The sequence below is a fragment of the Nerophis ophidion genome, linkage group LG02 (genome assembly GCF_033978795.1).
Source record: "Nerophis ophidion isolate RoL-2023_Sa linkage group LG02, RoL_Noph_v1.0, whole genome shotgun sequence".
Lineage (NCBI taxonomy): Eukaryota > Metazoa > Chordata > Actinopteri > Syngnathiformes > Syngnathidae > Nerophis > Nerophis ophidion.
Genome location: NC_084612.1, coordinates 13,260,507 through 13,273,224, shown reverse-complemented (window position 1 = coordinate 13,273,224; position 12,718 = coordinate 13,260,507). Strand labels below are relative to the sequence as shown.

Genomic DNA, 12,718 nt, shown 5'->3' with positions numbered 1-12,718 from the left:
CAACTGACAGTAAAAAGTCATCGTCGCAATTGTTGGATATGACTTTAAAGCATAACCAAGCATGCGTCACTATAGCTCTTGTCTCAAAGTAGGTGTACTGTCACCACCTGTCAAATCACGCACTAACTTATTTTGTATTTTTGCGGTTTTCCTGCGTGTAGTGTTTTACTTCTTGTCTTGCGCTTCTAATTTTTGGGTATTTTCCTGTAGCAGTTTCATGTCTTCCTTTGAGAGATATTTCCCACATCTACTTTGTTTTAGTAATCAAGAATATTTCAGTTGTTTTTACCCTGTGATGAGGTGGCGACTTGTCCAGGGTGTACGCCGCCTTCCGCCCGATAGTAGCTGAGATAGGCTCCAGCGCCCCCCGTGACCCCGGTAGAAAATGGATGGATTATCCTTCTATGTGGGGACATCGTTGTCATGTATGGATGTACTTTGTGGACGCCGTCTTTGCTCCGCAGTAAGTTTTTGCTGTTGTCCAGCATTCTGGTTTTGTTTAATTTGTAGTTCAGTTTTAGTTTTGTTCCACATAGCCTTGCCCAAGCTTCAATGCCCTTTCCGAAGGGTACTCACCTTTTGTTTATTTTTTTGTTTAAGCATTAAATACCTTTTTTACCTGCACACTGCCTCCTGCTGTTTCCAATATCTACAAAGCAATTAGCTACCGGCTGCCACCTACTGATGTGGGAGAGTATTGTACGGTTATTCTAGACAACACCAACACTCAACAACAACACATCATTTGCAGACTACAATTACTGGTTTGCAAAAAACATTTTTTACCCCAAATAGGTGAAATTAGATAATCTCCCACGGCACACCAAATCGTATCTCATGGCACACTAGCGGTACAGTGGTTGAAAAACACTGGTCTACACCATAGCAACGGGTGATATGGCCTAAAGCAGGGATCGGCAATCCAAAATGTTGAAAGAGCCATATTGGACCAAAATACAAAAATAAATCTGTCTGGAGCCACAAAAAAATAAAAGCCATATTACATACAGATAGTGTCATGAGATAGAAATTGAATTAAGAGGACTCAAAGAAAACAAAAAGACCTCAAATATAGTTTGAAATGAGGCATAATGATGCAATATGTACATTTTTAGCTAGCCTAAATAACATGTTAGCATCGATTAGCTTGCAGTCATGCAGTGACCAAATATGTCTGATTAGCACTCAACACAAGTCAATAACATCAACAAACCTCACCTTTGTGCATTCATGCACAATGTTAAAAGTTGAGTGGACAAAATGAGACGGAAAAAGAAGTGGGATAAAACACGTCCTAGAAAGTCAGAGAGAGTTATACATGTAAACAAACTTCGGTGAGTTCAAAGAACGTCATAATTAGTCGGACAAAAACACTTGCCAAATAATCGAATCAGTGAAGCATGTTTAATACAAACAGTGTGCTTTATAACAATTAGAGAGGTTTGTGTCATGTTTGTCCTCCTACAGAAACCATATTAAGACGAAATATGTTTTTTCCCCCCCTCATCTTTTTCCATTTTTCATACATTTTTGAAAAATCTCCAGAGAGCCACTAGGGCGGCACTCAAGAGCCGCATGCGGCACTAGAGCCGCGTGTTGCCGACCCCTGGCCTAAAGTCTATATCAGGATATATATATTGCCACCCTTTGTGATAAGTTAAAGTTAAAGTACCCATGTGATAAGTTAAAGTATCAATAATTGTCACACACACACTAGGTGTGGTGAAATGTGTCCTCTGCATTCGACCCATCCCCTTGATCACCCCCTAGGAAGTGAGGGGAGCAGTGGGCAGCAGCGGTGCCGCGCCCTGGAATCATTTATGGTGATTTAACCCCCAATTCCAACCCTTGATGCTGAGTGCCAAGCAGGGAGGCAATGAGTCCCACTTTTTCATTTTTTATAGTCTTTGGCAGGGGCGGTTCTAGGCATGCTTATATGAGGGGGCAGTCAGAAATGTGAAGGGGGCATCATGTGTACACATCATGCTCCAGCACTTTTTTTTCTGTGCTTATAGTAACGATGCTTTCTCCATTGAAATGGGTCTTTAGCTATGTGTCCAACCCCAACCTGGAGTAGTGGATTGCACTTTGTCAGGCCTCTACCTTCAGACCTGTCCAACTTGGGTGTCCCACCTGAAGACTAAGCTCCTGCTGTTATAGCTCTTACGGTCACTGAGGCACGCAAACCCCCTGACCACAATAAGGTGGCAATCCCTCAGGGGGGGGAAACATTAACAGCGCTGCCATATTTCCGGCAGGGGAAACAGAAGCAGGCGTCTCGCACCACAGAATACTCTAGCCATGGTCGTGTGCGGTACCAGGCAGGATTGAATGATCTTAATGTTGTACCAAATGCACGCTTTGGGTAGCCACCCAGTATTGGCTGAGATGGTGCATTGCCATTTAAATCACTGGGTGGCTGAGCAGGCTGCTTTGGGGAAGCGCTTGTTGGGGGTGCAGTATTGCTAGCTGCTGTCCCTGATGTACTAGCAGTAGCATCATTGCTACTACTACATGCAGGAGCAGGACTAGACTTTTTAAATACTCTGAAAATGGATGCATTACAGAGCATTAACTTACTCTTTGTGGAGTGCGGGAAGCTGGAGCAGAAAATAAGTAAGCTTGAACAACAACAGAAAAAACTTGCTGTGATTACATAAAGAAAAACAACAACAGTACAGGACTACAGCCTGGGGCGGGGCTTTACATAGGGGTCTGTCAGACACAGGTCACTTGTCTTCAGTTTGTCACATGCAGTGGACGTGGGCACTCATCTGGGCACAAAATTCATTCACTCCAATGTATGTGTGTTGCCCACTTGCTTGTAAATTGATAAAAACGGCTGTGTTTTTGTTTTTAGGTGTCTTGGTCATATCAAATGAAACTTATAATTTGTTTATTACAAAATGTAGATTGAAACATTAAAGGTTGACTATGTAGAATTACAAGAAAAACAACAGAAAAAGAATTCCAGCACTCGATTGCCAGACTGTTGCTAAGTAAAACGGGCCGTTGCTAGGGACTCCGCTCTGAACAGAGGACAGCAGAGGAGGACTGCTAAGCAGGATATATACCTTATGTTTCATTTTTCCTGACATTAACAGCATCATAAATGGCTTGTTACAGGGACAGTGGAGGCTCTCTGCCTTCCAAACCACTGCTGCTCAGAGCCTCCGCTGTCACTGCTCTCGTCAAGTTGTAAAAAAAAAAAAAAAAAAAAAAAAAAAAAAAAGAACTCCGTAGCACCGAAAGTCCGCGACGATAAACGTGTTTATGACAGATAAGACTACACTAATACACCCATCCTAACAAGTATATGATAAATGTAGACAACTTTTCCTTTTCTTTTACTTTCATACTGCAACAGTGATTGTATTGTAACGGGTTGAGTTAAGGGGAGATGTTAATGTGTCAACTTTCACGTACTTAGTTTCATGTACTGTTCTGTGAAGTTTACAGAGTGCCAGTGAAGGCAACATGTTCAGAGTTGCATGCTGGGCGTTACCTGTGATTGGGTAAGGAATAGGAGGGAGAGTTCGGTGATGCTGTGATGCGGAAGTGAAGAGGTCGGAGTTTTAGAGTGAGAGAGACAGACGTACGAGAGATAAGTTTACAACAATACTAGAGAGATATATAAATGTGCCTTTGGCGGTGGTTAAGCCCCATAGTAGCCTGTTACGTGTCTAACAATAAAGACAGCAAGTGTACTACGCCTCTCGACTGGTTTCTGTGGAAACGCTACAGTATGTTTACTGAGGGCTGTGTGCGGGTGTGTGTCTGCTGCGCAGCCTGTGGAATGTTGAATACACACACAGCGGAGGGGGGGATGAAAGGGAAGCCGACACTACTATATCGTGTGTGTCCTTTTTTCGGCGGATTTTTCCGCTAGTGCAGATACTTTTGTCAACTTGTAATGTAGTAATTTTGTGAGTTTATTAAAATTTGCTTTCTCAAATTTTGATTTGATGGGGCAAGACATTTATTTAAGGGGGCTCTGCCCCCTCTTGCCCCTGCGTAGAGCCGGCCATGGTCTTTGGTATGACTCGGCCGGGGTTTGAACTCCCAACCTACCGATCCCAGGGCGGACACTCTAACCACTAGGCCACTGAGTAGGTTATGATATGTAAGTATGTAGCACAATATATATTGTTTGGCATACAAATTATATTAGAAACATTTTAAAACGGGTTACAAAAGCTCTTAATTTTGCTGCGGACATATAAATATTGCGTAATTTCCATTTGTATTATTTTTCCAAAACTTGTATTAATATAATTGCTAAGTATGGAATATATATGGAATATGTTATTATTGCTCATACTTCAACTTTTATTATTCTTCCGCACGTTTCTCTTACGCTTAACCAACAAACCCCCACATATGTTATACCGTTGGAAAGGTCTCGGTAAGGGCAAGAGCGGTAAGTCAAATCAAATCTATCAATCAATGTTTATATAGATATCCCTAAATCATGAGTGTCTCAAAGGGCTGCACAAGCCAAAACGACATGCTCTGTTCAGATCCCACATCTGGGCAAGGAAAAACTCAACCCAATGGGACAATGAGAAACCTTGGAGAAGACCGCAGATGTGGGGACCCCACCCCTAGGGTGTCCGGTGCAATGGATGTCGAATGGATCCAGCAAACTATTGTGAGAGTCCAGTCCATAGTGGGAACAGCAGGAAACCATCCCGAGGGGAGACAGGTCAGCAGCGCAGAGACTTCCCCAACCGATGCAGAGGCGAGCGGTCCACCCCGGGTCCCGACTTTGGACAGCCAGCGGGGGGGGGGGAGAAAAGAAACGGTAGATTGACTGGTCTAGACCCTCTCAGTGGCCTAGTGGTTAGAGTGTCCGCCCTGAGATCAGTTGGTTGGGAGTTCAAACCCCGGCCGAGTCATACCAAAGACTATAAAAAAATGGGACCCATTACCTCCCTGCTTGGCACTCAGCATCAAGGGTTGGAATTGGGGGTTAAATCCCCATAAATGATTCCCGGGCGCGGCACCGCTGCTGCCCACTGCTCCCCTCACTTCCCAGGGGGTGATCAAGGGGATGGGTCAAATGCAGAGGACAAATTTCACCACACAAAGTGTGTGTGTAACAATCATTGGTACTTTTACTCAACCTTAACTAAAAATGGAGTCTATTTAAAGGCTAGAGTATACAAATGAGTTTTAAGATGGGATTTAAATGTTTCAACTGAGATAGCATCTCTAACTGTTACCGGGAGGGCATTCCAGAGTACTAGAACCCGAATAGAAAACGTTCTATCGCCCACAGACTTTTTTTGGACTCTGGGAATCACTAATAACGTGGGGTACATTCCGTGTTACCATGGCAATGCTATTCCAAAAACGAATCGCTACGGGCCCATTTAATAGGTATGCACCTTTTTATAATGGCGAATATTTCCAGCTGACACATTTTCATCTATTTTTACACTTTTTTTTTTCAACTTACGCGGCTATACACCTCAGAGCAGTGGTTCTTAACCTTGTTGGAGGAACCGAAACCCACCAGGTTCATATGCGCATTCACCGAACCCTTTTTCAGTGAAAAAAATAAATAAAACATTCTTAATTTAATCGTGATGTATAAATACTAATCATGAAATTGTTATTATATTAAATAAATACTAATAAAGATATCTTTTACAAACAAAGTTTCAGAAATGTACAAATGATCCCATGTTTACATCTCATTGTGCAACATGTGAATGTTTTAGTGGGAACTAAATGCGATATCTGAAAGGGGTACAAATTATTTCCAAAGCAGGAACCCCACCCAGACTTACAATACTAGTACACAGCTCATGAAAAACAATATTTTTTGTTATTGTAAATGTAAGTGGGTCAAAACACTTATATCAGAAAATAATACATAACTCTGGGAGCGGTATAGCTCGGTTGGTAGAGCGGCAGTGCCAGCAACTTGAGGGTTGCAGGTTCGATCCCTACTTCTGCCATCCTAGTCACTGCCATTGTGTCCTTGGGCAAGACACTTTACCCACCTGCTCCCAGTGTCACCCACACTGGTTTAAATGTAAAATTTAGATATTGGGTTTCACTATGTAAAGCGCTTTGAGTCACTAGAGAAAAAGCGCTATATAAATATAATTCACTTCACTTCCACATGTGTTCGAACTTTTTATTTAGTCAGGTTTTGAACAGGTATGATGCTGGTGAGGCCACAGTGCATGTTCACGTCTGACGTCGCTCAAGTGTGCTCCACTGAATTAACAGAGTTTTTGCGTTTGCTTACGCATATGGAATAATTAGAGAGAATAGTTTTTGGGGGTATCCATGATACGCTGACAGGGAGACATTTTTATCTACACAATGAGTCGGCCGAGGCTCCGGCGAACCCCTAAGGCCGACTCACCGAACCCCTAAGGTTCGATCGAACCCAGGTTAAGAACCACTGCCTTAAAGTCATATAACTTGGTATGTGATGCAAGCTAACTTGTATCATGCTCATGTTAACTTGCTCGCATGCTAACTTTAGAATGCTAACTATTTGAGTTACTTTTGCTACTGTTTAGCCCAGAGTAATATCAAATCAAATCAACTTTATTCATATAGCACATCTAAAATTTACCACAGGGGTAGCCAAAGTTCTGTACAATGGGTAGGTTAAAAACGAGAACCGAGCAAACACAACACAAACAGAACATGATAAAAAATAAATAAATAAATAAATAAAATAAAATAAATAAAACATAACAACAGGTTCACAGCAGGTGTATAATGGGGCCTCATTGCAGGATGGATATCATTCAGTGTTAAAAGCCATGGAATAAAAGTATGTTTTTAAATGAGATTTAAAAACAGGAAGAGAGGAGGCTTGTCTAACACTCAGAGGCAGGTATAATTTGGTATCTGACTGTAGTGGAATTTCTGACCTTATTTTGGTTAATTTATACCATATTTGAAGATCTTTCAAAAAGGCTAAGAGGTCTGCTCTTTTCTTTTTTTTCTATTCAGAACCAAAGGATATATTGGGTAAAGTCCAGTTTGTGGGCACTGTGACCAATCTAAAAATTGTTATGACTATTTGTTATGACTAGGAGATCCTCGATTATCTTGGTGCCATGAGTGGCAAAAACAACTCCACCATGACCCATGAGGAGTCATATAAAAAAGCAATGGACCAACAGACGAGAATGATTTGCTTGTTTTTTCGTTTGACTCTGGATCCTTCAAAGGAGGCTATCTGCAACTCAATCCAATCTGTACTTCTTGATAATGGGTAAATAAAACTTTTGTACTAAAACCACTTTGTTTGCAGTTAAGTTTCGGACCTTTCCACTACATGACACTTGTTCACTGTTAGCTTGCAAACGACAGCATGCTAGCAATATAACTTAGGCTCGCTAACTTTTCTTTAAAGTCTATTTTTACCCTTTTTTTTCTATTTCCTCAGCCATACAACTTTATGTCGTATAACTTGGTATATGAAACATACTAACTGTTATCATGCTATTGTTAGCACACATGCTAAGTGGTAGCATTTTTTTGTGTAAACATGCTACTGTTTCAGGCTAGCCCTGTGGCTCATTTTGTACGGTTACACCTAAAACTCACAGATTCAGACACTCCGCACTATCTAATAATTACGGCGACCCCCGGCCAATTTTCTAGTTTACTGTTAATACTGTAACTGGTTACTGTCTGTTGTAAAATGGTTTCATCTTCATTTATGTGAAAATGTAGTAAGCATTTATTATTCTGTTGTTTGGATACTTTACATTAGTTTTGGTTGATAAGACACTTTGTTTGCTTGTCGCCGTCAAATTTGAGGGACACGGCTCGAATATTTCGTCAACATGCATCATCATAATATAACGATACTATTAAAAGCCCTTCGTCGGCCAGATTGATCTCGTTCATATCCTGTATCGTCTATATCGTGCAACCCTGCTAGACCTTGAGTTAGTTGGTGTGTGACACTTTTGTGTGGTAACGTCAGATAATTCTCCATTTAAAATGATCATGATGTTCTAGAAGAGTCCAAACTCAACGTAGTGGAACGCTGTGTTCTTTGCAATCTAATGTTATTCCAGGGATTTACCAGTCAGGCCATCTGACCCTAACCCGTTCCCTGCTTTCCCTTGCAGATCTTCCACATGACCTATGACCTGGCCAGCGCCATGGTGAGAATTGTCAACCTCATCGGCATGATGCTGCTCCTCTGTCACTGGGATGGCTGCCTGCAGTTCCTGGTGCCAATGCTGCAGGACTTCCCCGCTGATTGCTGGGTGTCCAAAAATAAGATGGTGGTAAGTATTCCTCTTCCCATTTTCCCCCTGCATGGTTCTTCTGACTGCTGCCTCCTGCCTGATCTGATCAGATGATCTTATCTCATCCATCCGTCTCAGTAATTACTCTTCTGAAACCCTTTAGCATCCTGGGATACATTGTAGAGCGTATCTGTCATACTAAAGCCCAAATTAATATAATTGTCAGCTAAATGTGCTCACTTATAAATACGTGTTTCAGGGTTGTATTGCTGGCATACTTTTTACTTATTATTTTTTAACATCCATTTTCTACAATCCTGAATGCTACGCAGAGTCACATGCATACTGGATTAAAGGCCTACTGAAATGAGATTTTCTTATTTAAACGGGGATAGCAGGTCCATTCTATGTGTCATACTTGATCATTTTGCGATATTGCCATATTTTTGCTGAAAGGATTTAATAGAGAACATTGATGACAAAGTTCGCAACATTTGGTGCTGATAAAAAAAGCCTTGCCTTTACCGGAAGATGTCCGCGTAACGTCACTGGTTGTAGGGCTCCTCACATCCTCACATTGTTTATAATGTGAGCCTCCAGCAGCAAGAGCTATTCGAACCGAGAAAGCGACAATTTCCCCATTAATTTGAGCGAGGATGAAAGATACGTGGATGAGGACATTTAAAAGTGACGGACTAGGAAAAAAAAAAAAAGGCGATTGCATTGGGAGCGATTCAGATGTATTTAGACACATTTACTAGGATAATTCTGGGAAATCCCTTATCTTTCTATTGTGTTGCTAGTGTTTTAGTGAGATTAAATAGTACCTGATAGTCGGACGGGTGTGTCCACGGGTGTCTTGACGCCAGTCTCTGAGGGAATTAGTCACGGCAGCTTCAGCACGACAGAAGCTCCGCTGATCTCCGGTAAGAGGCGACTTATTTCCACAATTTTCTCACTGAAAACTGCCGGTTGAGATGTAGTTGGGATCCATGTTCGCTTGACCGCTCTGATCCATAGTAAAGCTTCACCTCCGGGAATTTTAAACAAGGAAATACTGTGTGTTTGTGTGGCTAAAGGCTAAAGCTTCCCACCTCCGTCTTTCTACTTTGACTTCTCCATTATTAATTGAACAAATTGCAGAAGATTCAGCAACACATATGTCTAGAATACTGTGTATTTGCGCGATGAAAAGAGACAACTTTTAGCCGCTTGTTGTGCTGCGTTAATATGTCCCCTCCAACCCGAAACGTCACACGGACGCGTCATCATACACGTAATCATTCCGCGACGTTTTCAACAAAAAACTCCGCGGGAAATTTAAAATTGTAATTTAGTAAACTAAACCGGCCGTATTGGCATGTGTTGCAATGTTAATATTTCATCATTGATATGGTGGTCGTAGTAGTGGGTTTCAGTAGACCTTTAATACACGTAGCAGTATCGATGACTTTGACTTTAATAAAATAAAAATATGAACAAAAAACGCAAATATAGTAGTATGAGCTGTCATAATTCCATCTATCCATCCATCCATCCATTTCCTACCGCTTAATTCCCTCCTTCATTTTCATTCAAGTGCTTAATGCATACTTGCCAACCCTTACGATTTCCCCGAGAGACTCCCGAATTTCAGTGCCCCTCCCGAAAATCTCCCGAGGTAACCATTCTCCTGAATTTCTCCCGATTTCCACCCGGACAACAATATTTGGGGCGTGTCTTAAAAGCACTGCCTTTAGCGTCCTCTCTCACTTGAAAAGGAGACAATTATATATGTCTCTGTTATCCATAGGTCCATATCTACACCCACAAAATAGGCATGCAAGGAGTTATTTCTCAGCATGTGTTTTTTCCAGCTGGCACGTTAATTTACTGACACACAACATCCGTATTCCCATCATGCATTGCTTCAAAACTAGAGCAAGTAGTAATGCCCAAAAACATAACAGAGACGAAGCAGAAGAACGAAGAAGAGACATGGCGATGACGAGTAAGAATAAGAAAAACACTTGCAAGTTCCAAAATGATTGGAAAAAAATATTTCAGTTCATTCAGGATAGCTTGAAGTGGAAAGAGTATGCTGCCTGCAAATTTTGTAGATCAGACTTCTCCATTGAACACGTTGGCCGAACGGATGTACTCATTCATGAACGGATTATATATATATATATATATATATATATATATATATATATATATATATATATATATATATATATATATATATATATATATATATATATATATATATGTATATATATATATATGTATATATATATATATAGTATAAGAAATACTTGAACATATATACCCCCCCACCTCAACATCAACAACACCTGGGTATTTTTTGGTGTGAACGTAGGGGGTTATTTCCTTCACCAGGGTAAATGGAAAGTTCCTGTACAGGTTCCTACGGTGGAAAAAATGGCTTTAAAAACTCCAGGCAACACAGCGCCATGGCCGTAACTACCACTGAGGACACAAAAGTCATGGTCACTTCCGGTAGCTTTCGTGGCACATGTCATCGATACTTAGTTGCTAAACAGAAGGTCGTAGGTTTGATCCCCGGTCATAGTTGAAACTTTCCTGAGAGAACTCTCCTGAAGGAATCAAAGTACTATTTATCTATCTATCTATCTATCTATCTATCTATCTATCTATCTATCTATCTATCTATTTAAACTATATAATGGTCTTACATTTATGTTTTAATGGTATTCAAATCGTCTGTTACGCAAAGCTTCAGCATATTACTAAAAAAGTGGGCTGTTTGAAAATAACGCTGATTGTCAAAAATGTTAGATAATGTAACACGTGATAGTTCCACCTCAAATGGAAAGCTTTTGTTATTTCTTGAAATGTTTCATGCTGCTCAAGTTAATATTATTTCTATGGTGCTGAGACACATATGATTTCTGCCTTTCAAGGCTCCTCTTGACCCACCAATTTATGACCGTGGTATTTGTCAAATTGTAGTTACGGCCCTTCCCAGCCCCAATATTTATAGTAAATATACCAAAAAATATGTAATCTTTAATCAATAATACAACAAAATACAATGTGTTTTTGTAGCTAAAATACCAGGAGTTGATTAATAGAACAATAAATATACAATGAGTCCATAAAAAAGTATCATAGTAGTAGTTATCATTGCGCTAGTAGAAGTAATAGTATTATGTTGAATTTTAATTTCAATTAATTAATTTAATAATACTATTAATAAATAATATAAATGATAAAATGCATTAGTTGAAAATAAAGACATATACCGTATTTTCCACACTATAAGGTGCACCGGACTATAAGGCTCACCGGATTGTAAGGCGCACCTTCAACGAATGGCCTATTTTGATATTTTGTTCTTATATAAGGTGCACCGCATTATAAGGCGCATAGAATAGATGCTACAGTAGAGGCTGGGGTTACGTTATGCATCCTTTAGATAGAGCTGCGCTAAAGGGAATGTCAACAAAACAGTCAGATAGGTCAGTCAAACTTTATTAATAGATTACAAACCAGCTTTCTGACAACTCCTTTCACTCCCAAAATGAATAAACAGCTGTTTTATTATTTTCCCCGATTCAATAAACACGTAAAAAACAGTCTGATACTGTTACGGTAAATCAAACGTTAGTGCAATCCCAATTTAGTAACACTCAAAATAGTGCAAAGCAATAATATATCAATAACCCAACGTTGCTCAAACGATAATGTCACACAACACAACACACAAAATAAACATGTAAAGCTCACATTATTAAGTTATTCCTCATCCACGAATCCCTCAAATTCTTCTTCTTCAGTGTTCGAATCAAACAGTTGGTCGAATACGGCATCCAACATGCCCGGCTCCGTCTCGTCGAAGTCGTCATTAAACGAGTCAGTGTCGCTGCTGTTAATGTTAAATTCTCTCGCTGCTGCTCTATTCCCGTCTTCTACTGTGTGACTGATCGCCTTGAGTTTAAACTCGGCACGCCTCCCGTAGTCATATATCCCAGCATGTACCGCGCGCTTTTTTTTCTGCTTACCGTAGAAGAAGAAGCGCACTTGTTCTTCTACGGACGAAAATAAGGTAGACTGCGGATTACCGTAGTTGCGAGACCTCTAGTGGCATGTTTAAGAAGAATTCGAGGGATTCGTGGATGAGGAATAACTTAATAAAGTGATCATTACATGTTTATTTTGTGTGTTGTGTTGTGTGACGTTGACGTTTGAGCAACGTTGAGTTATCGATATATTGTTATTGCTTTGCTCTATTTCAAGACGTCGTTAATGGAGTCAGTGTCGCTGCTGTTGTCTAGCAGTTCAGTGACAATTCCTGCTTTCCTGAAATCATATCTCTCAATAGGAGCCATTTTTGGGTCTTTACATAAACACGCAAATGGAAATGAAACGGCACGGCCTGGTACAGTCATATATCCCAGCATGCATCGTGCGCTTCTTCTCCTGTGGGGGAAAATGAAATCGGTGGCTGCTTA

The 12,718-nt window shown here is 40.5% G+C and overlaps 1 protein-coding gene across 3 annotated transcripts in view; it reads left to right on the top strand.

Annotated features, from left to right (window-relative positions):
* The window catches only part of LOC133536914 (potassium/sodium hyperpolarization-activated cyclic nucleotide-gated channel 4-like), a 308,924-nt gene that overhangs the window by 153,827 nt on the left and 142,379 nt on the right, over window positions 1–12,718 (top strand). For all 3 annotated transcript variants that reach the window (XM_061877619.1, XM_061877628.1, XM_061877638.1), the window contains exon 3: window positions 8,118–8,279. In XM_061877619.1, the coding sequence (XP_061733603.1) occupies window positions 8,118–8,279 (162 nt within the window). The remainder of the gene's footprint in view (window positions 1–8,117; window positions 8,280–12,718) is intronic.